Source organism: Lynx rufus, unplaced genomic scaffold (genome assembly GCF_022079265.1).
Source record: "Lynx rufus isolate CCGP_SWC_20201006 ecotype Redwood Valley unplaced genomic scaffold, mLynRuf1.p SCAF_1, whole genome shotgun sequence".
Taxonomy (NCBI): domain Eukaryota; kingdom Metazoa; phylum Chordata; class Mammalia; order Carnivora; family Felidae; genus Lynx; species Lynx rufus.
This window is the reverse complement of record NW_025814823.1, coordinates 200,135,422-200,160,555: the sequence shown is the minus strand read 5'-3', so window position 1 is coordinate 200,160,555 and position 25,134 is coordinate 200,135,422. Positions and strand designations below refer to the sequence as shown.

At 37.3% G+C, this 25,134-nt stretch overlaps 1 protein-coding gene across 2 annotated transcripts in view; it reads left to right on the top strand.

Annotated features, from left to right (window-relative positions):
• Positions 1 to 25,134, top strand: part of ITGA2 (integrin subunit alpha 2) — a 110,688-nt gene that overhangs the window by 47,184 nt on the left and 38,370 nt on the right. For both annotated transcript variants that reach the window (XM_047092718.1, XM_047092706.1), the window contains exons 4-13: positions 71 to 162; positions 3,507 to 3,621; positions 3,796 to 3,923; positions 6,515 to 6,663; positions 11,585 to 11,735; positions 12,022 to 12,187; positions 14,615 to 14,691; positions 16,453 to 16,591; positions 18,344 to 18,489; positions 20,327 to 20,470. In XM_047092718.1, coding sequence (XP_046948674.1) covers positions 71 to 162; positions 3,507 to 3,621; positions 3,796 to 3,923; positions 6,515 to 6,663; positions 11,585 to 11,735; positions 12,022 to 12,187; positions 14,615 to 14,691; positions 16,453 to 16,591; positions 18,344 to 18,489; positions 20,327 to 20,470 — 1,307 coding nt within the window. The remainder of the gene's footprint in view (positions 1 to 70; positions 163 to 3,506; positions 3,622 to 3,795; positions 3,924 to 6,514; positions 6,664 to 11,584; positions 11,736 to 12,021; positions 12,188 to 14,614; positions 14,692 to 16,452; positions 16,592 to 18,343; positions 18,490 to 20,326; positions 20,471 to 25,134) is intronic.

Sequence of the window (25,134 nt, the reverse complement as noted above, 5' to 3'; positions counted from 1 at the left end):
TTTTTTTTTTTAACAACTTTAAATAAATGGCAACGATTTATTCACTTTTTAAAATCTTTTTCTCTGAAAGCTGCCACAAGCATTCCCAATGTTACCGAAATGAAAACCAACATGAGCCTTGGCTTGACACTCACAAGGAACGTAGGAACCGGAGGATTTCTCGTGAGTATTTACCTTTCAAATTCTCATCTGTCTCAAGAAAGTGTGAAGTTAGTGTCTTCTCGCCATCCCACCTATCAAATCAAATCTTGACATTTAAATATTAGAGTTTGCTTTGGGATAAATCATACCATGTGGATATCCAACGTGACATACCTATCTATTGGTATATAGGCTTATTAAGATACCCAGTGAAACCATTGCCATAGAATGTCTTAGAAGAAAGCAGCAAAAAGAACACCAATCCTTTGCCCTTGGAAAGTGTGCTTAGCATTTGTTGATAACAACATAATTCCAGGTCCTGTTTCTTCTTCCCATTAGGAATTTTAAGATAGGTACTGCTAATTCAGAGAGTGCATTTCCAGGCTGAAGAGTATTTCTGTCTTTAACCATTTGCTATAACCCTTTGGCAAATCTGATATCATTTAAGTCATGTCTTGGTCCCTCGTCTTATTTCATGTTAGTGTTTATTCTCATTGAGTTTCTAGAATGCTGTGAGAAAACATTACAAGTCAGTGAAATAGAAATACCTTCTTTAACAAGTGGTTTGGGGACAACTAATTGGTTAATAACTTGTATATCCAAATATACTTTCAAGTGGATTAGAGTTAATATAAAAAACTGGAAGAAAATGAAAATTTTAGAAAATTTATAAGCTTGGAACTAACAGAAGAAATAATATAGGAAATTGTTGAAAAGATTAATTTGACTATATAAAAAAATGAAAACCATCACATGCCAAAAAAAAAGTTTTTGAGGCAAATAAAAACCCAATCTTACTAGACATTTCCACCAGCATATAGATGATCCTAGTTATATTTATTGCCCTGTTAAAATAGCCATAGAAAACTTAATTTAACTTTACATTAGTTATGTCTATACCATTGACATGCTAACTCAAAAGCCTAGATGTATAACTTAACTATTCTAAGAATATAATTAATTTTGAACAATGTCATTCTCCTTTTACTAATAGATATTAGTATTCAAACATTGACACTACTCAATAACTCAGATATTACTTATAATATGTGTAATTCAAAGCATAAATAAATAGTGCAATGAATCTTCATCGTTCATGATATTCCAAAGGTTGAAAAATAGGATTGTTTTCGTCTCTTTTTGTTTGCTTATTTGCTTTTGAGGTTGAATAAATTTAAGAAAAGGAACATATTGAGATATAGGGATTACAGGACGTACTTCTAAATTTTCAATTTGTAACTTCAGATAAAGTAAAATAAAATTGCAAGAGAATTTAAGAGATTAATTTAACAACCAATGTAGCAAGCAGAGAAGGAGGGAAGAGAGAGGGAAGGAGAGAGAGGGGGAAAAAAAATCCAAAGCTTCCTTTACATACCTAAAAGGTCAAAATCTTAAGATACTCAAGAATTATGTGGAAAAGGCTGACAATCATCACATTTTTTTGAAACTGCTTAAGTTCTGGGCTTAAAGCAGGAATGTAGTTCTGGCATTAACAATTGGCATATTCTAATTTCAACTTCTTAATGCTGTTTTCCATTGCTTTTAAAACAAAAAAAAAATCTTGAACACTTCCTGAGTTATTATTTTTCAAGGTGATTTTAAAAAACCAACTTGGGGATGGGGATTGATTATACTAATCAATATAATTGGTATTCATTATTTGGTACACTAATCAAAGGCATCAATTGTGATTTTTCCCTTAACTAATTGGCATCATGAAGTAGTGTTATAGGAGCAAGAACTATGGATTATTCACTGAGCATGAACTATGACCACAGCTGCTTTTCCTTTGAGCAACCAACAATTAAACTGGGTCAAACAGATTCCCTTTTATTCTTCCAATTGTTTTTTTTTTTTTTTTTTTTGCAGGTTCATACTTTTTTGTTAAATTTTAATAATTGAACCAGAGCTTTACATAATGTTAAACTTTGTAGATGCTCTTTAGGATCTTAACTAGACTTCTCTTTCCCATTTTTCTCCTTTTACATCTAGCAGTTCTAACAGGATTTAATGTAATGTTTTTCTGGTGTGATTTAATCACAGTTTTGTCAGGAGTTCTTGGCATTGAAAGGCTGATGAAAAGGAAAGATCTGAGGTTGGGTGAATGGAGATATTAAGAATTGGAGTATGTATGATGTGGGCAAGGAGACAAGTGCCAGCTTGGATGACTTTTAGGCAGTGGAAATAGGGGAATCAGAAGTCCTCAAATACTTTATAACATCATTAAAAGCTAGCAGTTCATGTACCTCATTTGTGTTTATTTAGTGGATTTTCCCAAAGAATTTGTCTTCTCGGACTCTCCTTGAAAATTTGGAAGATCTGGCAAGGCTGGCAATGGGCAGGAGCCATGGTGGCCTGCCCTTGTGTATGACACCTGGACTCTTCATTTACCATGGCATCTATACCAGCCCAGAGCACTCTTAGGTTCCTGCCTGATCCTGGGGCTTGTGGGTTTATGGTTTCCACTGAATAGAATAAGTGGTAGTATACATATAATACAATAGTAAAAGTGAATAGTATAACCTTTGTTCAAGATAACAGTAGGGAAACCTAGGGTTCAGTCGGGTAAGCGTCCAACTCTTGATTTCGGCTCAGGCCATGATCTCACAGTTCATGGGTTTGAGTCCCCACCCCCACCCCCACCCCGCCATCGGGCTCTGCACTAACAGCACAGCATGGGGACTGCTTGGGATTCTCTTCTTCCTCTCTCTCTCTCTCTCTGCACCCCACCCCCCTGCGCTCCCTCTCCGTCAGAGTGAGTAAATAAATAAATTTTGGGGGGAAAAAAAGAATAACAACTGTAGTGATGCTGGCTAACAACTATGTGCCATGTGTTATTTACCCCACACTGTTCTAAATGCTTTACATCTAGAGAACCATTTAATCTTCACAACACCTTGCATGATAGTAGATATGATTATCCTCGTTTATAGATAAAGCCCCTGAAGTCCAGATAACTGAGAGACAAAAGATGAAGGAAAGCACCTCCTTTCTCTAGTTCGGTGACCTGAGGGTCTCCTCCCTACACCGCTGACACCTGTCTCCCAGCCCAGCTGCTATCTTCTCCCTCCCTTCTGTTTGTCCTTTCTTTCTGAGGCACTTTCTCTCAGAGGCTTTTTTGACCCGATAGTTTCAAGAGTTGACAATTTCTAGTATCTTGTGAAATCATAGAAATGATCTCTGGGGGGGAAAGAAAGAAAGAAAGAAAGAAAGAAAGAAAGAAAGAAAGAAAGAAAGAAAGAAAGAAAGAAAGAAAGAAAGAAAAGAAAAGAAAGAAAAAAGAAATGATCTCTAAGTTTTACAAATGGAGAAGTAGAAGACTAACATTTTCCATGTGTTTTGTCATTGTTCTCATTTCTTTGAAGACGTGTGGTCCCCTGTGGGCACAGCAATGCGGAAGCCAGTATTATGCAACTGGTGTTTGTTCTGATATCAGTCCCAATTTTCAGCTCTTGGCCAGCTTTGCACCTGCAGTTCAGAGTAAGTGATGAATGTGCAGAGGGTCCGAGCAATACCTTACATGAAGGGCAGAGGCGGGATTTATCAAGTACCACCCAACCCCTCTCAAGTCCATTTTACTTTGTCCTATTTGCATATAAGTGTGAAGAGTGAGTTAACAATGGAAATCTGTTTCTTTCATCTTTTCCTGTGTAGCCTGCCCTTCCCTCATAGATGTTGTGGTTGTATGTGATGAGTCAAACAGTATTTATCCCTGGGATGCAGTAAAGAATTTTTTGGAAAAATTTGTCCAAGGCCTGGATATAGGCCCCACAAAGACACAGGTATGGACATGAATAATACATACACTAACCCACAGATTTCTTTCTAAGAAAATATTGTTAGATATGAGGTCTTAATATTTGCATTTGTCAAATCCCCACATTAAATGCATTTAATGTTAACCTTGACAGTTAATTGAAATTTGCACTACATTGAGTTTTTCTGTCTTTGACGTTGCCCAGTGTTGGTCTTTGAGCTTAGATTTCTATTTCTGACAGGCATCAGATATAGGATGTAGCATTTTCATCTTTTTCAGCTGCTTATTTTTCCCTCCTATAACTTACGAATTTATCAATACATTTTAAAATCCAATATGTATTATTTTCTTGACAGCCACTTGGACTAATAATTAATTTCTTTTGTTGTCCTTGAATTTCTGGGATTTTTGTAGAGAAGTCAATAGACAGTCAATAGGCACCTGGGTGGCTCAGTCCATTAAGCATCAGACTGATGATCTCACAGTTCATGAGTTCTAGCCCTGCATCAGGCTCTCAGCACAGAACCTGCTTCAGCTCCTCTGTCCCTTCTTTCTATTCCCCTTCTCCATACATACTCCCACATGCTCTCTCTCTCTCTCCCTCCCTCTCAAAAATGAACATTTTTAAGTCTATAAACAGCATAATCCTATCTTGTTATTTTTTAGTCTTTTATCATATTTTACTCAGCCCTTGCTTTTTTACACAGAATAAGACTTTTTAATAATTTTGTATAGCTCTCCATGTTTTAAGGAGTCTTTAATTTGCTTTTCTATCTTCTTGAGATAGGCATCCAAAACTCAGGAACAGAAGCTTCACGCTTCCAGAAAACTGAATAACATTTATTGTTAAAGTTCTGGGTCTTCTTTCTTTCTCTCCTATTGGATTTGCCCTTTCACGGTCATTCTGGTTGAACCAATATCAACAGAGCCAGTTGACAGAGTTCCCAGTGTATATTCTTGGGTTGTTCCTGTCATCTGATGCCTTGTGTCCAACATCTAGTAACAATTGTTGGAACATCTTCCCCTAAATGCTTCACAGTTAGCTATATTGAAATTTGATTTTCTGCTTTCCTGTACAGTATTACAAAATATTATTATACGTTTTCCATTGATGTTGCTTTTCAATACTAAGATGACATTAATGTTCACCAAATCTTTGGAGGTTTCACTGTGGGCTTTTACCAGAAAATTCTATGAATAAGACCAGGTATAGCATTTCTTTCTGGATAGCATCCTGTTAAGGTCCCATTATAAGAGAAGTTTTCCTAGGTATCTGCTTGTTTTATCCATCTCTAAATGGACTTACCCCATAACATGACTTACTATATTTAATAGTCTCTTGAATGGAATTCATGGCCTTCCTCTTCTTGTCTTCCTACCCCCATGCATTTTCTTCATCTCTAGAGGTGATTTACATAGTCTCTTTTTCATACCATCTAAATTTGACCTTTCTGTAAGTCCTAATATACTACATTTCCTTAAGTCTTCTATTCATTATTCCCCTTTCTCACACAGGAGTTTTGGGACTGTCATACCATCTTCCTCTCATATTAGACTTTGAAATTCATAGAGTGATTTTTGATCCTGTCCTCTATCTCAAGTCTTACATCCTGTCCTAAAGAGAAGGCTCCAAAAATATATTTTTCACATCTTCCCAGTGCCTACTTAGTTGCTTCCTAGCAAAAGTAGCTGATTGAACTCAGAAATCCAGGCCTTGCCCTTTCCACCTTCCTTACGTACTGACTTCTATCTTAAGGACCCCTTTACAATACTGACCTCTTATTGCTACTTCCTATTCTAGAAGCCCCCAACTCCTATGCACAGAGGATGATTTCAGTGCTGAGAATAAGGACATTAATAGAAGTATTTGGCCTTCTTGGTCTAAAGAATTAGGGTATGTGCCCCAACCTTGTTCAGAAGTTGTTCCATCTGTCAGATTTCTCAGATGAGACTCTCTCTAATGGCATTTTCTCTGAAGGCCAAAAACCTCCTGCCTACTTGCACATATAGCAGCTTTCTTCCAAAGATGCTAAAGTCTGTGATTAGAGGAAATCCAGAACAATAAATGCATTCAAATTGACTGTTTTGATTAGCTCACTCTTTTTTTCTTTCATATTCAAATATAATTCTTTGTTTATTTTGCACCTGTTTTTAATTGATGAGCTGTTATCTTCCATCTATGACTGCTTATAATTGTTCACATGTATATATACATTGTTGATCAGAAAGTTTATATCATTTTAATCTTTCTGTTGTGAACTGGATTCTAATATTATCCATATTAAAATATTATAAGGCACTGCTTAAAAATCCATTACTAGATAATCTATAACTATTGTAGTCAAAAATCTATAAATATTACCCTTGAGAACCAAATCATATATGATAGGACATGATCTTGCTTATCAACAAATACTACTGCTGTAACTAACAGCCTCTAACAAAGAAGTCATTCCATTGGAAGAAAAATAGCTATTCTTAAGAACAAAATTGAAAATGCATATCAAATACTATCGTCCCACTTCAAATGCACTTTTGATTTTGATTTATATTGGTTAATTAGAAATTATTTATAACTTAATGACAAGCCTTTAATAAACTTATGCTTTCTTGAAGGTGGGGTTAATTCAGTATGCCAACATACCAAGAGTTGTATTTAACCTGAACACTTTCAAAACCAAAGCTGCAATGATTGAAGCAACATCCCGGACATACCAATTTGGTGGAGATCTCACAAATACATTCAAAGCAATTCAATATGCAAAGTAAGTTATAATGCAAATAGCCCAAATATTTTGATAAAATAGAAGTGCTTTTAAGTAAGAAAGAAGAAAAAGAGACAAAGAAAAATAACATACTTAGTGCCCACACTTAAATCAGAAGTAATTAAGAAAAGTTCAAACATTCCGTCATTTGAACACTTTGAGAAGGCACTAGGAAATGAAATTTTAAAGTCTTAGATTTCTAGGATTTTTATAAAATATTACATGATTTTTAAAGAAGATTTTATATAAAGTAAAGGAAACAACATTAAAAGACCTTAGGTTAAGTAGGAAATGGAGCAATCTCCAATTATTTGTTAGTATTTATCAAGGCCACAGACAACTTGAGCTAATGGAGCCCTTCATGCACATTAAGAAGGGCCATAGAATCTTAAATGTTTATGAACTTGGAGTATGAATTCAATGGACTGGGCTCACTATACTTATTACAGTCCGGGTGGTGTGAATGTTACAACTGTATAACCCTCTCTTAATTTTTAGCTCAGTGTCTCTGTTTTCTCAGAACTCCTTTTAATCATATACCTTTACAAAAATGCTAAAGACTCTCCTACTGTTAAAAAATAAATGAGAACAATAACTTCACCTTCCTTTAAGCCTACCTCCTGCCTTTGTCATCTTGTGCATTTCTTCCTTCAACTACCATAACTCCTTGAAAAATTGTCTATTCCCCCCCTCCACTTCCTTGAAACATATGGCTTGCCACCAGGTGAACGTAGCTCTCTTTATCAGCCAACAACCCAGTGGTCCTGCCTCAAACCTCATCATCTTTAGCTTCCCTTGCCATTTGCTGACGATGAACACAAACTGCTATTCCAGCCCCAGTTGCCATGACATCACAAACTTCTAGAATCCCTGCCAGCTTTTTGTCAACAATTTTGCCTCTTCACTGGCTCCTTTTCCTATTTTTTCTTTACTAAACAGAGCCCTCTTTTTTTTTTTATAGCTCTTTTCTCTTGGGCATTGTCTCCACTCTCATGGCATCCACATTAGCCCTGTGTGGGTCACCGCATTGCTATGTAGTCATTCTGAATTCCCTCCCAAAAATCCACACAGGCATTCAGTTGATGCTGGGTATATTTAATTTGGAGTGTTGGCTCACTTATCAAATTCAATACATCCTAAACCAGCCTTATTCTTTTCCCTACCCATGCTCATGACTTTGCCGTTTGACTCATGCTACCACCTTTCCCCCAGGCATTCAAAGTAAACACTTGCTGGTTTTCTTTATTCTTTCTGTTCTTTCTTAATCGCACACATCTGGTCAGTCACCACATCCTGTCCTTTCTATTTCTGCATTTCCTATTGTATCCGCTCATTTTTCTGGATGTATATTGTAGTTGCTGTTTCTATCAACCATTGACTTTCCCTATATGTCTCATAAGCAGATGAGAAGATATGATTGGTTTGGTTAATCTCTATTGTCCCCATTGAGATGTTCTTTTGGGCCACGCTATCTCTGCTGGCCAGTCCATTGCCTTTTGGTGAAGTGCCCTTTATAGTCCAGTAAACTAGACTCAGAGGAAGAGTAGGTTGACCTAGAAAATGGCCTAGAAGAAGCTACAGACTGCAGAGGGCTTGTGTTTTCAACAGAAAGTATGGATGTGGTATTTTTCCCTGTAAGGAGCCTGGGGACCTGGTAAGCTTTTCTCTCAAGAAGAATGGTCACTGTCTGAAGATGTGACTTTTTTTAGCTTTTATTGTCCTTTTAGAACTTCGGTTTTCTCCCTATCATCTCTCCCTTACACTATTTCCCAAGCTAATAGAAATCTTGCTGCTGTTAAGAGAATTACTTAACTTCTTTTTTTTTTTTTACACTTTTTTATTATTTTTTTAATGTTTGTTTTTGAGAGAGAGAGAGAGACAGAGCGCAAGCAGGGCTGGGGCAGAGAGAGAGGGAGACTCAGAATCTGAAGCAGGCTCCAGGCTCTGAGCTGTCAGCACAGAGTCTGACGCAGGGCTCAAACTCACAAACCATGAGATCATGACCTGAGTCAAAGTCGGACACTTAACTCACTGAGCCACACAGGCACCCTGAGTGAGAATCACTTAACTGCTTACTCACATCTTCCAGAATTTAATTACCTTTCTTTTCTTTTTCTTTTCTTTCTTTCTTTTTTTTTTTTTTTTTTTGGTCTGTTTCTTTACAACATCAAATAGAATTCTGACACTGTTATAGTAAATATTGCCATTTTCCATTTATCTTATTTCATTGTGTGCCTATGGTTATCATCTATTATTCTAAGACCTGAAGGTAATCAGAACAAATGAGGCAGTTTCTACCCTCAGAAATCTTATAATCATGCATGAGTTCATAAAGAGTATAATTCACTCAAAAAATATTTCATGTAAGTACTGTATTCAAATTTGGGTGACAAATATAAAATCTTTTTCTATCCTTCTACATTCTATATAGAATACAGGAAAGTTTTAGGGATTAAAATGATATTCTCAGTGTGAAACATACTGAAATTAAAGTGTCCTTTACACATTCAGGTGAAAATATTTAGCAGGCACTGAATACATAAATTTGAAATGAGAGAAATAAATGGAAAAAGATGTAGACTTTCAGGTGTCATCATATAGGTGGTAGGTAGTCCAAAGGAGTGGGTGGCGTTCCTCAGAAAGAAATACAAAAAGAGAATCCAGTAGACAGAGAAAATGTTATTAGACAACCGGATACCCATCTAAAAACAAAATAAAGCTGAATCCCTGACTCAGTCAAATCAAAATAAATTTCAGCTGCGCCAAAAATTTAAATCTAGGAAAATGGAATTATTAAAGGACTATGAGAAACTGGGTGATTAAAAGAAACAAGTCATACAGCTCAGAGCCTGGAGTCTGCTTCATATTCTGGGTCTCCCTCTCTATCTCTTCCCCCTTCCCCACTCATGCTGTCTCTCTCTGTCTCTCAAAAATAAACAAACATTAAAAATTTTTTTAAATAAAAAAAAGAAACAAGTCATAGAGATAAGAAATCCTTTTAAAATACCATGTCAAATATAAAATAAACACATAAAAAGTTAATGAAATTGATTGTATCAAAATATTAAATTTCTATACAGAAGTGTATATATACCACTAAAATTTAAAAGATTAATGAACTGAAGAAAATATTTATATATATATGACAAAAGATAATTTTCTTGACTAACAAAGATCTTATTAATTAGAAAAATAATGAACAATACAAAGAAAAATGGACAAAGATAAAGAAAAATCAAGAGTTCATAGAGAAAAAATATAAATGGCTAATACAAAATGCTCATTATCTCTTCATAATGAAAAAGTACGTATTAAAACAATGATATATTATTTCTCACTTATCAAAATGCCCCCAATTTAAAAGTTTAATAATCCTCATTGTTAAGGAAAGGAGATGGAGAAACTTGCATTTTTTTTACATTATCGTAATATAAATTGGTGGAAATTTTTAGAGGACAATCTGGCAATATCTGTCCAAATTTGAAATGTATAAATCCTTTGTCCCAGTAGTTTCACTACTAAGATTTTATCCTAATGACACAGTTGGAAAAGTATGCTGAGATACATACACAAAGACATTTATTACAGTATTACTTGTAAAACTCAAAATGCCCTAAATGCACGATAATGAGGAATTGGTTACACTATGGTTACCCCCAAATAATGAGATATTATGCAGCCATTAAAAAAGGAGAGCTTTGTATGTGCTGGTATAGAAAGAGCTCCATAAACATGAAAAACAAGTGTATAGACTATGGCCCCATTTGTGTGAATGTTTGAGGAATAGACTATGAACATACATCTAAATAAAATGTTTTCTATAAGGAAACATAAATTGATAAAAGTGGTTTCCTTTGGAACAGTGGCTTGGTGTCACATTTTTAAAAAATGCTTATTTGTGAGAGAGAGTGTGTGCGTGGGCATGTGAGCAGGGAAGGGGCAGAAAGGAGGAGACAGAGGATCTGAAGCGGGCTCTGCAGTGACAGCAGAGAGCCCGGTGTGGGGCTTGAACTCACAAACTGTGAGATCATGACCTGAGTTGAAATCAGGTGCTTAACTGACTGATGAGTGATCCAGGTGCCCCTACATTTTTATTTTATACCTTTCCAGGGGCTTCTGGGTGTCTCAGTCAGTGAAGCGTCTGACTCTTGATTTCTACTCAGGTCATGATCTCATGGTTCATGAGATGGAGCCCTGCATCAGGCTCCACGCTGTTAGGGGAGCCTGCTTGGGATTCTCTCTCTCCCTCTGTCTTTGCCCCAGACCCCACTCACACTCACACACACACACACACACACACACACACACTCTCTCTCTCTCTCTCAATCTCTCTCTCTCTCAACACACACACACGTGTGTGTGTGTGTATATCTATATATCTATATATCTATATATCTATATCTATATCTATATCTATATCTATATCTATATCTATATCTTTCCAAATGCTTTGAAATTGTTTTGTCAACTGTACTTATTACTCTTTAAAGAACAATTTTGTATTGAAAAGTAAATGCAGATCCAATGAGTAAAATTGGTGATAGGATTGAATATCTTTGCTCTGTTAATTAGTATTAATGAATTTTTTCTTATCAGAAGATAATTCTAAGGATTCTTAATGTAAATACATGCACGTGCACACAAATACACACACACATGCACACACACACACACACACACACACACACGCACATACCATGAAAACTATGCAAGATGTATATCTATTTCCCTTTAGGCTGCAAATAGAATGTAGGTAAATATGTCACCAGAACTGACATAGAGATAAATTCCAAGTCACAATAGGTCATGCTCAAAGAAGTTAGTTTCAGAACTAACTTCATGAAGAAGTTAAATTTCTAACCAGAGGTCCACATATTAGCTTCATCTTTTGATAGTGAGTTTTTAATTTTGTCTGCCACAGAGACTTTGCATATGCAGCAGCTGCTGGAGGACGACCAGGTGCTACCAAAGTAATGGTGGTTGTAACTGATGGTGAATCACATGACGGTTCAATGCTGAAGGCCGTGATTGATGAATGCAACAATGACAATATACTGAGGTTTGGCATAGCGGTAAGTAGATTTTCTTTTTAGTTGTCTTTCAGTTAATGGGTGAGTGCTCCTTTGTAACATCACTTCCCAAGACCGCACGCTCTCATTGGCTGCTCACAGCTTTATAGGAAAAGAAAATTTTTACTCTGTCTCCACGTCTTGTTGATTTTCAGTCCCATTGACTACAGGGTTATGGATTTACTTCTCCAGAGGCTCTATTCTGTTCAGAAATATAATACTAGAAAGTATAATGGGATAGTGGAGTATAGCTATAATGACCTTTTTTCTCTCTGTCTCTATTTTCAAGGTTCTTGGGTACTTAAACAGAAATGCCCTTGACACCAAAAATTTAATAAAAGAAATTAAAGCAATTGCCAGTATTCCAACAGAAAGATATTTTTTCAACGTGTCTGATGAAGCAGCTCTACTAGAAAAGGCTGGGACACTAGGAGAACAAATTTTTAGCATTGAAGGTAAAAGAACTCCATCTTTCAAAAACTTTTTTCGAGAATTCTTGATTTTATTACTGTATATTTACTCTAATAATGTTAACTTGTATACCTTATATGAAAGGACTCCGATGAATCAGTAAGAAAAGTAGACAACATGAATAAGTAGGTTATAGAAGATAAGATACAAATGGCTAGTAAACATAAGAAAATATTCCCAATTTCAGTAATTGTTTTAAAATATAAATTAAGTCAATGTTACTTTGTGCCTAAAATATAACAACGATTAGTAATATATGATCTTGGAGATATTTTGGGGAAGCAGAGAAGCTCATATACTATTGATAAGATTATAAATTGTATAGCTTTGGAGGGAGGGCAATTTAGTAATATCTATTATAATTGTAAATAGTTTTACAACTTTTTACACTGCATATTTTATAATTATAAAAAGTTTTGTCTTTCTATCCTATTATGTAATTTCTGAAATTCTTGAATTTGTTTACAACAAACATGTATACATTTAAGGTTAGAAAAGTATAGGGGTGCTGACTTTGGCTCGGGTCATGATCTCACGGTTCATGAGTTCGAGCCTTGCATCAGGCTCTGGGCTGTCAGCTCAGAGCCTGGAGCTTGCTTCGGATTCTGTGCCTCCCTCTCTCTCTCTGCCCCTCCCTCACTTGTACTGTGTCTCTCTCTGTCTCACAAAAACAAACAAAGGTTAAAAAAAATTTTTTTTAAGTTAGAAAAGTATAGTGAAGATCTTTAATAGTTCAGATTTCAAGGAAATATGTTATTTACCAGATCTACAATAATTTACTTATATGGCCTTGGAAGGTCTAGTCGGTGTAGAAATACTCCATGTTTAAGAACTCACTGTTTGGAACACATTTCCCAGTTGGTAAAAAATCCCACATGATCCAAATTCTGGTTCCTGGTCATTAGTTCAAATAACTCTCAGCAGTAAAGAGCCTATTTTATTGAGCACCTGCTATATATCAGGTATCTTTCAGAAGCTGGGTCCAGGGGCATTGCATAAATTAAGCATTAATTCCTGAGTCTTATCTTTATTTCCTGATTGTCCACTGGAGTCTTCTATCCAAAAAATATTATTGCTTCTTTAAACATCTGATGATACTTCTAAGCTGTTTAAATCAGCATCAAAATCCAAATCCAATGTGCTCTGAGATAATATAAAATTATTTGGCTTCCTATGGTACAACTTACACTTGTTTGTGGTGGCATTGACATGAATAATCACAATTCAACCTAAATGCCAATTAGAAATGATTTTGTGCCTTACCTGCTATTACGGATTTTGGGGAAGCACTGCGCTACTTTATTAAAAATTGTCTTGGGGCACTTGGCTGGCTCAGTCAGTGGAGCATGTGACTCCTGATCTCGGGGTTGTGATTTTGAGCCACGTATTGGGAGTAGCAATTACTTAAAAATAAAATCTTAAAGAAAATGAATCTCTTCTCATCCTTTGTAAATTATTACATCTTCTAAACAAGTGACTGTGTCATGTTATATATTATATATATTACTCTCTATGTCAAATTGTTGGTCTAGGAACTTATTCCTTTTTGTGAAGATTAGTGAAATGTAACCATTTTGACCATACCGAGTCCTACAGCTCTGGTGTCAGAGGCAGGCACATATGTAGAAGTAGGACAAACTGCCCAACTGGTAAAATTCCTACTCAGTCTTGAATCCCGGATCCTGAAACCTCACCCAAATATCTGTCTGTTTAGTCTTCATGACATGTCAGCTACCTGGCTCTTCCAACTGCATCTGAGATATGTGTACACTTATTAGTACCGATATTTATTTTTTTTTAATTTTTTTAACGTTTATTTATTTTTGAGATAGAGAGAGACAGAGCATGAACGGGGGAGGGTCAGAGAGAGAGGGAGACACAGAATCTGAAACAGGCTCCAGGCTCTGAGCTGTCAGCACAGAGCCCCACGCGGGGCTCGAACTCACGGACCGTGAGACCATGACCTGAGCCGAACTCGGACGCTTAACCGACAAAGCCACCCAGGCGCCTCTAGTACCGATATTTAAAAGGTAAAAATTCAGTTAATTTCTTAGCTAGGAATAATAACTTTTTTTTAAAAAGGCCATGACTTCAGTTTTTGTCTTACCTCATCCCCTATATTGAGTGTTTTTGATATCAAGAACATCCTAAGCATACAAGTAAACGCATTAATGCATAATCAAGATTAAGACCAACTTCAAACACTATCTTGGAAGTATTGTGGGTTCCCATATATGTTAGAATACTTCTTAGTGATTTCTCCATCCCAGAATATTTTTGAGTGACCATGAGAACATTGTGTGTGTGTGCATACGTGTGCATATGTTCACGTGCATATGCGTGTGCATGTGTGTTTGAAAATCTGATTTAAAAATTGACAGCAATATAATTCTCAAAATTACATTTTGCAGGTACTATTCAAGGAGGGGACAACTTCCAGATGGAAATGTCACAAGTGGGATTCAGCGCAGATTACTCTCCTCAAAAGGTGTGTAATCAGATAACTTCCAGCCATGCTGTCATTGGGCTCAACACTTCTGGGCACAGCGGCTTTATAGAGAGAGTGGAAAAAGGAGCCATGTAGTGAGCAAATGTTCAGCTTCTCAGTCATAGTTGTTTAGTTTCTTTGTGCTGCTGCTTTGTCAACTAAAAAGTGAAGGATAACAATGCCTTCTCTTCCGCGTTTCACAGAGGTTTTTATGGAAAAAGAAAGAAAATGCTCCAAAGGACAAGCCCTGTATTAATTCAAGGGATTGTCATTGCAGGAATTTCCTTTAAATCAATTAACTACCAGAAAAGTTTATTTAAAAAAGACACACAAACTCTTGTTAGCACTGCCATTGGTGAATTCTGAGTTGCCAGAGTATCTCTTTTCTAAGAGCAGAGACAGAAGATAGGTGAAAAAGTGAGGAGTTAGGACACATGTGAGATGCAACGTCTTCTTAGCTCAGAAAATCCATTCTTCCCTGTCATAAACATCCACTTCCTAGGGCTCTGGTTCCAATTCTGCTCAGGGTCCTGGTGGGATAGTAAAGGGGTCCAGACGTAGTGACACTGGAAAAGCCTAGGGAACAGTATGAACTCAGAGAATTTGATTGCCAGAAGCAAGGATCAGGAACGGCTTGGGGTTTTTTTCTCGAGAATAAAAGGTGCTAACTTTTTCTGGATCACCAATCGTTAGAGATACTCACTCATAAAAGTTATGGGTTTTTCCCTCCGGAAAAAAAAATGTAAATGAACCCCCACACAGAGAATTTCGCACACACCTTCCTGAGATTTTTGTACACTTCCTGCAGTCCTTTCCTGCACCCCTGATTCACAGTCCCACATTTATGATAGTCATTCTCTTCATTTCATGGTCTCTTGTCCTCAAAATGGGCACATCATTTTCCAACCTGCTGTATTTTTAATGGCTTATATTTTTCAATCCAAAATCCGTAACTTTGGTGTTTTCTACGATCTAAGATCAAAAACTGAAAAAAATAATAAATCCCATCCTGACAACCCTGCCTTCTGCGGTGATGTATCGCTTTTGACTGTTTGGGTGGATGTTGAGTCCCTCAGAGCAGCCTGTATTTCTTGTGTGCCGCCCCCCACCCCTGCTGTGCTGACCGTGGCTGTTCTCCACCAAGTAGACTGAATGTTCTGCCCTAGTTACCTTTCATCGCTGAGCTATTTTCAAATAGATGGGATAGGATATAGATGATGGAGGAACATCTGAGAAGTGACCAAGAGGAAAGAGAAAGAATGTTGAAAATAGAATAGGTCAGAAGGGGGCCTGCCAGGATGATGTGCCTGGACAGCAGAAACGCCCCACCTCTCTTCCTCTGCCAACTGCACTTCCTATTTTCTCAAGCATGCCCCACATCCAACCGTGAACTTTTCTTATGACTATGTGAGACAGGAGGCTCATTTCTGACTTCTTTCTAATAGCTCACACTGTTTGGCGTTTGCAGATGGGGGCCTCTGAATGCAAATTGGAAGGTGGCTATGTGCTTCTCTTGTAGCATAGTAGAGATTTATCTATAGAATGTATCAAGGTAACATAGCCTCAGGGAAGACTTTTCTCCAGCACAAAATATATTAAAACAATTTGGGCATATATCAATTTGGACATACATTCATATACATTTTACTTTATCATCTTCTCCTTAATTCTAGACCATTTATTTCAATGTTTTGCCTCCCCTGCATTCTCGTGCCTTAAACATGGTTTATTTTCATGGTCTTCATTTTTCATTTATTTTAGGATATTCTGATGCTGGGTGCAGTAGGAGCTTATGGCTGGAGTGGTACTGTGGTCCAGCAGACATCTCATGGACATATGATCTTTCCTAAACAAGCCTTTGACCAAATTCTGCAAGATAAAAATCACAGTTCATATTTAGGTAAGGCATAGCAGCATTTGACTCAGAAAATTTAAGCTCCCTTTTTTTAAACTAGACCCTTGCTGGGGGGCGACTGGGTGGCTTAGTCGGTTAAGCATCCAACTTCGGCTCAGGTCATGACTTTGTGGTTTGTGAGTTCGAGCCCCACATTGGGCTCTGTGCCGACAGCTCGGAGCCTAGAGCCTGCTTCAGTTTCTATCTCCCTTTCTCTCTGCCCCTCCTCTGCTCGTGCTCTGTCTCTCTCTGTTTCTTAATAATAAATAAAGGTTAAAAACAATTTTGAAAAAACTAGCCCCTCTCTGAATTTCAAGATCCATTAAGCAAAGCCCTTGAAGTGTCATCTAATCATTATATTTATTACACATGTTTATGTTGCCTCTTTGCAAATCAGACCTTGGCTATAACTATTTAATGACATACTGTATTACACTTACTGATGTCTTCTGGCTATTCAAGCAGTAGTTATTCCTGGGAAGTGCTTGCACTTCTCCCAAATGGAAATAGTTCCTAGAAGCCAATATAGTAAATGGGAGTCTTATATTAATTTAGAGTTCTTAGTCTTTTGGGTTCCTATAATAAGCAGCCACTGATTTTGAGTACCTACTATGGGACACTTTCTGAGCTGGCTATTCTATCTACATAAACATTTAAATCCTTCCCACAACCCTTTGAAGAAAGTATTATTATTCCCATTTTACCGTTGAGAGCCAATGAGGTTAATAACTTGCCCAAAGGCAAACAACTTAGCAAGCAGCAAATCCAGAATTTGAACCTGGGACTGTCTGACTCCATAGCCTATGTTCTGTCCACTGCATTCCATTACCTTTTAAATTCATGTAATTGTTCATTCAAAAAATACTTGTTGAGTGCCAAGTTCATGAGGGGCTGATGGGACAACCCAGATTCTAGGGCCTGTTTTACAGGTAGGTGTCACACCCGTGCGGAGCACACTTAGATCTGGGCATCCCCCTGAGGGAGCACGGATCACACTGACTTCACCTTTGGCCCTCTGTCTTGTTCTCCCCTCTGGTGCACAGATGCTACCACTTAAAACAATTTTGTTAATGTTTATTCATTTTTTGAGAGCGAGAGAGACGGAGTGCAAGCGGGGGAGGGGCAGAGAGAGAGGGAGACACAGAATCCGAAGCAGGCTCCAGGCTCCGAGCCATCAGCACAGAGCCCAACGCGGGGCTCGAACCCAAGAAATGTGAGATCATGCCCTGAGGTGAAGTCAGATGCTTAACCGACTGAGCCCCCCAAGCGCCCCCCAGATGCCACCACTTTAGAAGATAAGCAGCAGAGTGCCCTCTGGGACAGGTGGCACCACTCTAGACAACTAGCAGACATCCTGTGGTGCACACATGGTGCTGCTTTAGGTAACTACCCTGTGACCTCACCACCGTGCCCCTCCCTCCATAAAAACTGGAGATGAAGGCCTGAGTAGGGGTGGGGAATAGCTGCGTAGAAGAGTTGTGTAATGGCTTGGATCATCTGTCCATCTGCATCCCACCTTCCCCCCCGGCTGGGTAAGTTACCCCCAATAAAACTCTATGTGAACGATATGGAGTGGCTTGCTTTGTTTTTCAGTATCAAAATACCTTCTCAGTCTGGAGGGTACGTTACTGACCCTCCTCCACTTTCTAACACCTGCCTCCTAACAAAAAAAGGACCTCTGGTCATTGCTACTAACTTTGGGAGCCCATCTGCTGAGCTCTTCAATAGCACCTACCTCTGCAAGTCCTTCTCCTCTAGGTTACTCTGTGGCTGCGATTTCTACCGGAAAAGATGTTCACTTTGTTGCTGGTGCTCCTCGGGCAAATTACACTGGCCAGATAGTGCTATACAGTGTTGACGAGAATGGCAATGTCACCGTTATTCAGGCTCACCGAGGTGACCAGGTAAAGTCCATTTTGTAGCAGATGAAATTAATCGTGGGGTCAACCAGAGCAGATGAGGAGTGGGGAGTTGATAGAAAAGGAAACTAGTTGGGGCGCCTGGGTGGCTCAGTCGGTTGAGCGGCTGACTTTGGCTCAGGTCACGATCTTTCGGACCGTGAGTTCAAGCCCCGCGTCGGGCTCTGTGCTGACAACTCAGAGCCTGGAGCCTGTTTCGGATTCTGTGTCTCCCTCTCTCTGACCCTCCCCCATTCATGCTCTGTCTCTCTCTGTCTCAAAAATAAATAAACGTTAAAAAAAATTTTAAAAGAAAAGGAAACTAGCATTGAGTGCCTACCCTGTGGCTGCTTCTGTGACCTGTATTCACTTGAAGGTTCCTTAAATCTTCACAATACTGAGATCTGTCACCTTCTAACAGGTAACTGGGCATTTACCTTCTTAAGGTCAAAGAGTTTTCATGGGGTTGTGCTGTCATTAAAACCCAGTCGTGTGTAGACTCAAAGCCTGTGCTGTTTGGTTATATCCAGCTGCATACTTTTGACTCCCTAAATTACTACTACATGTGTATTATTGGGTCCTAACCACAGCTTTGTTGGCAAGCTCTTGCGAGGAGTCAATGATCTGGAGGAAAAGTGAGAAGACGGGAGCAGGATAGCGTTGTCAAGACTGGGCTACTATATCTGGGCCTGTCAAGGTGTCCTGTGGCTTTGATGTTTCTAAAATTAAAGCAACTCTCTTTTCCACCACTTTCTTCTCAACATGACAGTTTGATAGTCAGAACCTGTGATGACTCCCAGTCATGTCTGACTAGAACAAAGGCCAGCTGAATAGATTCCTATTTCCTCACCAAGCGGCTCTAACCCATGGGCTTGGCACATATTTCAAATAGGCAACCCTGATCTCTGACAACAAATTTTCCTTCCTGGAGTTAGAGAAACCAGCTATTTAGTTTTCCCTTTTCTGGAATTAAGTGTGATCCTACTGTCTATGGATTTTCCAGGAGTAAGAGAACCTGAGTCTTTGACTTCCTTGACCACAAACCAGCTATGGCCACATACTTTGCTCTCTTTAAATTTTAAAGAACCAAGATTTTATTGTGAGGAAAAACAATGACCGTGTTATAGGATGAATCCTTTCTTGTTCATTGCCAAATCCTTAAGAGGTATTCACATAGGCGTGCAATGAGCATTCGGATTCCCAGCCTCTCTTATTTCATTGTATCTCCACCTGCTCCCCTGTCCTGATGTATCTGAGAACTTGTCTCTTGTGCAAGATCATGCTACAGACACTTACATCACACATGCCTGCCCACTCTTCTCCACCTAGAGAATTCCTTGTTTTTTAAGATGCCGTTTATGTAACACTCAATCTTTCTGAGCCTTCCTGACACCTGCACTCTGATCACACAGCATTTGGCCATTGCCTCTATTACAACCTACTTAACTGCACAGGCAGGCAAAGTCATTTGTCCCAACTCCCTCTTCCCCCTCCTGCCTTTCTCTATGACACACATCACAAACCTCCTAAATGTTTCTCTTTTAAATGTGGTCTTTGACCCACCAGCACCAGAAACACCTGGGGTACTTATTTAACATACCGTTTTCTAGATTGCACCCATTCAGAGTCTTTCTTGGTGATTTGTGTGCACACTAAGGTTTAAGAACCAAGTGTTACATCATGATACAACTGAGAGAAGGGACTGTTATCTAAATGTTTCTAGTACCTTACAGGTAGTAAGTGCTCTATTTCTGTTTGTTGAATGAGTAAATGAAAGTTCAGTATAACATTAAGAGTATATGAGTCATAAGAATCCTAAGGTTAATATGCTTTATCCTTACAGATTGGCTCCTATTTTGGTAGCGTGCTGTGTTCAGTTGATGTGAATAAAGACACCATTACAGATGTGCTCTTGGTGGGTGCACCGATGTACATGAATGACTTAAAGAAAGAGGAAGGAAGAGTCTACCTGTTTACTATCACAAAGGTAAAAAAAAAAAAGTATTAAACTGATTCAGTTGAATTTGCTTTAATATTGGTAAATAAAACATTAATCTGCATTTTTGCAGAAGAATCAGTGAATGATCATTTTCTTTTTCAAGCTTATTTGTTTTGAGAGAGGAGGGGAGGGAGGGAGAGAATCCCAAGCAGGCTCTGCACAGCTTGATGCAGGGCTCAAACTCCAGAACCATGAGGTCATGACCTGAGCCGAAATCAAGAGTTGGACGCTTAACTTCTTGACCCACCCAGGCGCCCCTTGAATTATCATTTTCATATGTAGTATAGTTTATATTTCATCATTTTGAGGATGTCACCATTAAAATTTTAAAAATCACATCAAAAAGCATAACCTGTAGAGAAAAAGCTACATGTATAGTGCACTGCCATTTTCCAGGAGGGGTCTTTGAATCTATACTGTACAAATGAAATCCTTATATAAATGCACATCATTTTTGAAATGTATGTACATGCACACACAAATGTCTGTGTATTTCCTAAGTATCTCATTCAATTATTCTTCTTTACTGTGAAGAGATCATAATAACAGAACTATCCTGTTCACATTTTACAGTGAAAAAGTCAAATTGTACCAGGCACTTTGCAAACTTTCATATAATCCTGGATGTTTTCTACATTAGTTTGTCAAATTCTGTTGCTTAGTGTAGCAGTTAGGTATGCGTATACCCAGCTCTTGGAATTTTTAGTCCTTGCACATAAAACTTAGCATACACTAACTGGACTATGCTCTCTAAGTCCATGCCCAGAAGTATAATGAACTCGGAACTGAAAAGAAAACCAAAATTAAAAGCACAAGTTGACCTAGAAAATTAGAGAAAGGATGGAAAAAAGAGAAGCTGATGTTAATATAATAAATATTATGCTTTGCTTTTGTGGTAGTTTGTCCTACCTTACTTATTTAAATTAATGTAAACATTAGCTCTCAGATAGAAGCAATTAAAACAGTTCTAAAGCATTTAAAGATGTGTAATTGAATATTCAATAAGGGAGGGGCAAATATAATTGTTTAAAAATTTAACAAAACCCTAGTTTCTTAAATGTTTGTCAAATATTCTGAATTATCATTGTTGAAGATGAGAAGATCTCATAATACTTTGTCAATCTTCATAACAAAGTGATTTCCATAAGATTATTATAGAGAAGAAAGAATCAACACTGACCCCGTTTCATGGATGAGGAGCATTGCTCTCTTGTGAAGTCATGAATTATTTCCATTCTTGATTTCAAAATCTGGAAAAAAAAAACCTATCTTTTACAAGAAAAAAAATTTTAGGCAGACTTATTTTTTTTTATAATGTGACATTAACAATCTCATTTTCTTTTTTTTTTTTCTGAGTATAGTTGACACACCATGTTACATTAGTTTCAGGTATATAACAAAGTCATCTGACAAGTTTACACGTCCCATCCCGCTATGTTCATCACAAATGTAGCTACCATCTGTCCTTTTACATTATAATATCATTCACTATATTCCTTATGCTGTGACTTTTATTCCTGTGATTTATTCATTACATAACTGGAAGCCTGTATCTCCCTCTCCCTTTCACCTATTTTGCCCAACCCTACCCCCTGCCCCTTGGCAACCACCAGTTTGTTCTTTGTATTTATGGGTCTGATTCTGCTTTTTATTTATTCATTTACTTTTTTTTTTTTTTAGATTCCACTTATGAGTAGAATTATATGGTATTTGTCTTTCTCTGACTTATTTCACTTAGCATAATACCCTCCAGTTCCATTCATGTTATCTCAAATGGCACAATCTCCTCCTTTTTTATGGTTGTGTAATACTCACACATATGTGGACACATTTTCTTTATTCATTTGTCTATTGATGGATACTTAAGTTGTTCCCATATTTTGGCTGTTGTAAATAATGCTGCAATAAATATAAGAGTGCATATATCTTTTCAAGTAAGTCTTTGCTTTCTTTGGGCAAATATCCAATAGTGGAATTATTGAACCATATGGTATTTCTATTTTTAACTTTTCAAGGAAACTGCACACTGTTTTCCACAGTGGCTACACCAATTTACCATACTACCAACCAGTGCACAAGGGCACTCCTTTTTCTCCACATCCTTGCAAACACTTGTTATTTCTTGTCATTTTTATTGTAGCCATTCTAACTGATGTCAGTTGATATCTCATTGTGGTTTTTATTTGCATTTCCCTGATGATGAGTGAGGTTGAGCATCTTGTCATGAGTCAGCCATCTATGTTTTCTTTGGGAAAATGTTTATTCAGGTTCTCTGTCCATTTTTTAATTGGATTGTTTGGGTTTTTTTGGTGTTGTAGAAGTTCTTTATATATTTTGACTATTAATCCTTTATTGGATCTTTCATTTGTAGATATCTTCTCCCATTCGGTAGGTTGTTTTTTTGTTTTGTCAATGATTTCCTTTGCTGTGCAGAAGCCTTTTTATTTTTGGTGTAGTCTCAATAGTTTATTTTTGCATTTGTTTTCCTTGCCTCAGGAGAGGTATCTAGAAAAATGTTGCTATTGCTGACATCAGAGAAATTACTGCCTGTGTCATCCTCCATGATTGTTATGGTTTCAGGTCTCACATTTAGGTATTTAATCCATTTTGAGTTTATTTTTGTGTACAGTGTAAGAAAATTGTCCAGTTTCATTCTTTAACATGTAGCTGTCCAGTTTTCCTAGTACTACTGTCTTTCCCCCACAGTCTCTTCTTGCCTCCTTTTTCATAGATTAATTGACCATATAATTGTGGGTTTATCTCTGGAGTCTCTAACCTGTTCCATTGATCTGTGTGTCTGTTTCTGTGCCAGTACCATACTGTTTTTATTGCTATGGTTTTGTAGTATATCTTGAAACCTGGAATTGTGATGTCTCCAGCTTCATTCTTAAGATTGCTTTGGCTATTCAGGGTCTTCTGTCGTTCTATACACATTTTAGTATTATTTGTTCTAGTTTGTGAGAAATGCTGTTGGTATTTTGATAGGGATTGCATTCAGTGCGTAGATTGCTTTGGGTGATATGGACGTTTTAACAATATTAATATGAGCATGATGGAATGTGTTTCCATTGGTTCGTGTTGTGTTTAGTTTCTTTCATCAGTGCTTTATACTGACTGGAGTATATGTCTTTCACCTCTTTGGTTAAGTTAATTCCTAGATTTATTTCTGGTGCAGTTGTAAATGACATTTTAATGTCTTTCTGCAGCTTCATTGTTAGTATATAGAAATGCTACTGATTTCTGGGTATTAATTTTTCATCCTGCCACTTTACTGAATTTATTGCTCCCAGTAGTTTTTTGGTGTAGTCTTTAGGATTTTCTCTATACAGTATCATGTTGTCTGCATATAGTGACAATTTAATTTCTTCTTTACCCCCAGAGATGCCTCTTATTTCTTTTTTGGTCTGATTGATGTGGCTAGGACTTCTAGTATTATATTGAATAAAAATGATGAGAGTGAACATCCTTATCCTGTTCCTGACCTTAGAGGGGAAAACTGTTTTTCACCATTGAGTATGATATTATTGTGGGTTTTTCATATATGGCCTTTATGATGTTGAAGTGTCTTCCCTCTAACTCCACTTTGAAAGTTTTTATCTTGAATTGATGTTGAATCTTGTCACATGCTTTTTCTGCATCTATTGAGATGACCATGATTTTTATTCTTCATTTTGTTGGTGTGGTTTATGACATTGATTGATTTGTAAATATTGAACCATCCTTGCATTCCTGTAATAAATCATACCTGATTGTGGTGAATGGTCTTTTTAATGTATTGTTGCTAATTCGCTAATATTTTTCTGAGGACTTTTGCATCTATGTTCATCAGGAATATTAGCCTATAGTTTTATTTTTGTGGGGTCTTTGTCTGGTTTTGGTATCAGGGTAATACTGGCCTTGTAGAATTTATTTGGAAGCTTTCCTTCCTTTTCCATTGTTTGGAATAGTTTGAGGAGAATAGGTATTAACTCTTCGTTAAGTGGCTGGTAGAATTACCCTGTGAATCCATCTGGTCCTGGATTTTTTTATTTTTTGGTATTTTTTTGACCAGTTCAGTTTTGTTACTTATAATGAGTCTGTTCATATTTTCTTTTTCTCCCTGGTTCAGTTTTGAAATATTGTATGTTTCTAGGAATTTACCAATTTCCTCTAGGTTGCCTAGTTTGTAGGTCTATATTTTTTATAATCCTTTATATTTTTGTGGTGTCAGTTGTTACTTTCTCTCATTTCTTATTTGGGTCCTTTTTTTTTTCTTGATGAATCTGGCTAAAGGTTTGTCAATTTTGGTTACCATTTTAAAGAACCAACTCAGTTTATTTATTTATTTTTTTGCCTATGCCATTTATTTCTTCTCTGATTTTTATTATTTCTTTTCTTCTACTCACCTTTTGTTTTTGTTTGTTCTTCTTTCTCTAGTTCCTTTAGTGTAAGGTTATATTGTTTGTTTGAGCTTTTTCTGATTTCTTGACACAGGTCTATATCACTGTATACTTCCCTCTTGGAGCTGCTTTTGCTGCATCCCAAAGAATTTGGACCATCGTGTTTTTATTTTCAGTCATCTCCATGTTTTTTTTTTTCTTTGCTTTATTGACCCATTGGTTTTTTGGTATCATGTTGTATAGTGTCCATGTGTTTTTTTCCAGTTTTTTTTT